The 4,212-nt window shown below is 38.9% G+C and overlaps 1 protein-coding gene across 1 annotated transcript; it reads left to right on the top strand.

Moving 5' to 3' along the window:
* The first annotated feature begins 1,894 nt into the window (after positions 1–1,894).
* Positions 1,895–3,557, top strand: LOC121414928 (neuromedin-B receptor-like). Its single transcript, XM_041607975.1, has one exon. The coding sequence runs from the start codon at positions 2,225–2,227 to the stop codon at positions 3,356–3,358; it is 1,134 nt and encodes a 377-aa protein (XP_041463909.1). The 5' UTR covers positions 1,895–2,224; the 3' UTR covers positions 3,359–3,557.
* The last annotated feature ends 655 nt before the right edge of the window (positions 3,558–4,212 follow it).

The following is a 4,212-nucleotide window of genomic DNA, read 5'->3' as shown; positions in this document are numbered from 1 at the left end:
GCTTTTTAGGGAAGAGAAGAAAAGGATTGGAAAATAAGGATAGTTAAGGAACTGTATTACCTTTTCTTCAGAAATTAATTCATGAAAGAACACCTATTGATTTTTCATTGATCTGCATGAAGTTGAATATTTCTTTGATTATAATCTTAAAAAGATATACAAAATATACTAATTCTAATTTTGGAAAGGTGTCATGAAAGAAAAGTAACAGTGCGAAATATCACGCATGCTTACAAATTGTTGCCCCCCCCCCCCCTCCTCCCCCTCGCCAGATTATGACAATACATTAAGATGAGCGATAGAGCTTTGGATGTTTTGAATTGATAGAGAACTGGGGAGAAAATAAGAGAAGAGGAGAGGATTGAGTGAGTAAAAATTGTGTTATATTTCCGGAAATCTTGGCCGCTTTCTCATATTTACGTGATTTGAGGTTTGAATCAATATTTTGCATAGGCGCATATTGTTTATCAGATGCATACCCAACGCGTATTTTTTCTTCGTTCAGATTTTATAATGCTAATTTTTTGATCGATTTTACAAAAATTAAATCAGATGACCACGATTTCTATCTACAATTTCATTTCGAAAAATGTCTAGGAACCCATTCTCCAGACTGAATTTAGATTAAATGTGTTGTAATCAGAACGAGCTACTGATTGTTGGCACTACTACCATTGACCTTAAACACATTCAACTGTTATGCATTTTGTTGGAATGCAGAATTAAAACAAATTCAAACATCCAAACAAACAAATAAATCAATCAATGATGCCAGTTATAAAGAATATAGATATTATCCATGTTATCGTAGATATCTCATGCAGTCGATCATTATTACAAGGCTCCAATTCAGTTCAATGTTCATGTATCTGAAAATGAGGCAGGGTTGATAACAATTACTCCTGTAAATGATGTAAAAAAATCTTTGCGAATTTGATGTACATAGGTTTTAATCGCTAGAGGGTATTCATTTGTCTCACAATCTACTATGGTCAGCAAGGAAATTCGTGATCACTCTCGCAAAAAGTGTTCACTAGCTTACCTATTTAGTACATAGGTTTTGTTAACATTTTTTCTCTCTCTCTTTCTCTCCCCTCCCCCACCTCCTTCCTATCTCGCTTCTCGATTTTTCATTCTTTTCATTCTTATCTCATCCTTCTATTCCTCTTCCTCTTTCTATCTCTCCCTTCCTGCAGGTATTAAAACGGCAACGATAGAAAGACGTTACGCTTCACTTGTCGTACATGCGTCACGTCACGTACTTTCATCGAACGCATATCGCAATTAAGACTTCATTTTCCACGTTTTCAGCTGAAATATAAGACCATTCGGGAAAGCCCTTGTCGCATACTTTTTATGAAACTGGCTTGATAAATCACGACAGGGAACAAAAGTAAAACAAATTTTATGACTCTTGTCCATTTGTTGAACGTTTTGCTTCATTTATCAGTAATATAGAACCCGGATCTTAGGCATCTCATGAACACGATTCTTAGAATTTATTTCTTTTGGGAAATGAGAATTATATCAACATACTTCGATAGAAGCATTTAACTTAGAGAAAAAGACGTTAAGATGATCAATGATTCAGTGAACGAACACATATCATAATTTCTAAAGAGTTGTCGAGAATTGTAAATACCTTCCATCTGGATATACAAGTATATCTGCATCGTTCTGTGTTTTTCTATTATTTTATTCGAAGAGGAGAAACTTATCTGGATGAGTAATTAGCTCTCTCTCTCTCAAATTGACACCTACTACCAGGAGGAATTGTTATTTTATGATTATCCACCACACTCAAAGCTAACATATTTTGCTCGATTAATTCAACTGAATTAGAGAAACCCTTTGTGGCGTGGCTGGACAGAACATTTGTTATTCTTTTCATGGAGTCATTTTGATGAATATTTACCATTTAAACATATATATGTTTGACCGCAAGCCAGACGTATTATTAGACAGAGAGGAAAGGCTTTGGTAACAAACACCCTTCATACTTATTCCCACTTCACATCCTCGCTCGAGGTGGATTAGTGCACTTCAGAAGGAAGACGTCCATTCTACCGTCACCAATAACAGGCATCTTATGTTAGACATTTCAGAGACGGCACTTGATTGGTCGGCCGTGCTGTATACTTGGTGCGCGAGCCACATCTGACTTTGACGGAGTTCGATCTCAACTTTTTTTTACGCGGGGTCGTTTAAGAAGACGGACTTAGCGATGTGTCGCAACATACTACAGCCCGCCATGGCGCAGTTAGGAGAGCCGAGCGCCGGAGCAGATACTTCATTTCCAAATTACTCCTATGATATGAGCGGCAATTATACTGAAGCTGGAAACCTACCCTTCTCCCTGGCGGCTCCGATTTTCATGATATGCACCGTCATAGTGGGGACTCTCGGAAACGGAGGATTAATTTACATACTCTTGCGGAACCGCGACATGAGAAACATACCTAACCTCCTGATTTTGAACTTGTCACTTGGAGATTTCCTCTATCTAACTTTCAATGTGCCGTTTTACATCGCCACTTATTTGTCCGGTTCTGTCAAATGGAACCTTGATCTGTGTCGATTTGTAAATGCTGTGCAATTTATTTCACAGGGCGTGTCCGTCTTGACTTTGACTGCATTGAGCACGGACCGGTATTACGCAATCGCTCGACCTCTGGAGCAACGACAGAGCAACTCGACTCGGCGAACTCTCGGACTAGCTGCAGGGATCTGGCTGCTATCCACCATCTTCGCCGTACCATCCATGGCACTGGCTACCACAGAAACAGGAGGTTGTTCGTTAGCCTACCAAACCCCAGGAACTAGGGGTTACTACGCTTCACTCTTTATATTCTTGTACGTCATCCCACTTGTCGTTATATCGGTGTTTTATTCACTCACAGCAATCGCTCTTCTGAAAGGAACCTTCAAACTCGAATCTCGAGTTCGTCAAGGTGGTAACGAGAAGCGTATTCGATCACGGACTCGTCTGGCCATCATCATCCTCATCGCAGCCGTCTGCTTTGCCATCTGTTGGTTTCCTTTCTACTTGTTCACTCTCTGGTTCGAGTTCGGTTTCGACCCTAGTCTCTTCATCAAACCCGCCATGTTTTGTCTATTTGATATGCACTATCTGCTACCTATACTGGGATCATGCCTCAACCCCATCATCCTCTTTGTCATGAGCTCCAACTATCGGCGCCACCTTCGTGACATCTTCAGGTGCAACTCGACAGCGGCAAAGCGCCACTTCTCTTCAGCGAAGTCTTGGACGATGATGTCCCTTCGCACCAATTCCTACTCATTATCCCCGAGCAGTGTGACTGAAATGCCGACCCGGTGTTCAACCCACCTATCGTAGCCACGTCAGAGGACAGTTTACAACAGTGAACCACCTGCGAATTGTGAGGAATCTAAGATCAGGCCATTAACAATGGAAACACAAAGAGGTATAACTTTGAATGATAAACAAATTACTGACATGTTTATAAATTGTCCATTTACAGCACTATAAACACTGATTTCTACGAAAGTTTTCTTTTTCTTGTTGTAACGACTGGTACTAGGGCATTACCTACTTAAAATTTGTTTGTATAAAAGAATAATCGCTACATATACGGATAAAACAGAACTTTAAAAACAAAGAAGAAACCGCTGGATGGTCATCTATATATTTTTCTATTACATGAGTTCAGAAAGAAAGTCTTTTTAATATCAGTCAGCCCATATACGCTTGTAAATATTGCATTCCTAAGAGTTCTAAGGAAGATAGGAAGTTTTTCTTCCTACTAATAGCGAAGCCCTGCAACAGAAAGAAATGCTCTTGTTTCATCAAAATAGAACCAATCTCTCTGCGAACATTTTGAACGATTCCTTTTTAAAAAAGTCCACTAGAAAAATGAATTGATTTTCTTATCCATCTGTATTATTTTATCTTGTACACTCACGTTGTAAAATATATGGTTTGGTCAACATGATTAAGATGTAGACTAAGATGTAAGACTAAAATTTTCCCATTCTGTCTTCTTTTAATCAATGGTAATAAGCTGATAACGGTCATAATGTGTCCCCCAGTTCTCACTTTCAAACTTCAAAAAAGCTCCTAAAACGAGCGTCTTTGTCTATTTTGAAGGAATTGCCGATTACTTTGACATAATTGTATTAACTCAAGATAAATTTCTCTACAGACTATATGCGTGAACCATTTACAGTCAG

The sequence above is a fragment of the Lytechinus variegatus genome, chromosome 5, assembly GCF_018143015.1.
Source record: "Lytechinus variegatus isolate NC3 chromosome 5, Lvar_3.0, whole genome shotgun sequence".
Taxonomy (NCBI): Eukaryota; Metazoa; Echinodermata; class Echinoidea; order Temnopleuroida; family Toxopneustidae; genus Lytechinus; species Lytechinus variegatus.
The sequence above is the reverse complement of the archived record's forward strand: the minus strand, read 5'-3'. Positions and strand labels throughout refer to the sequence as shown.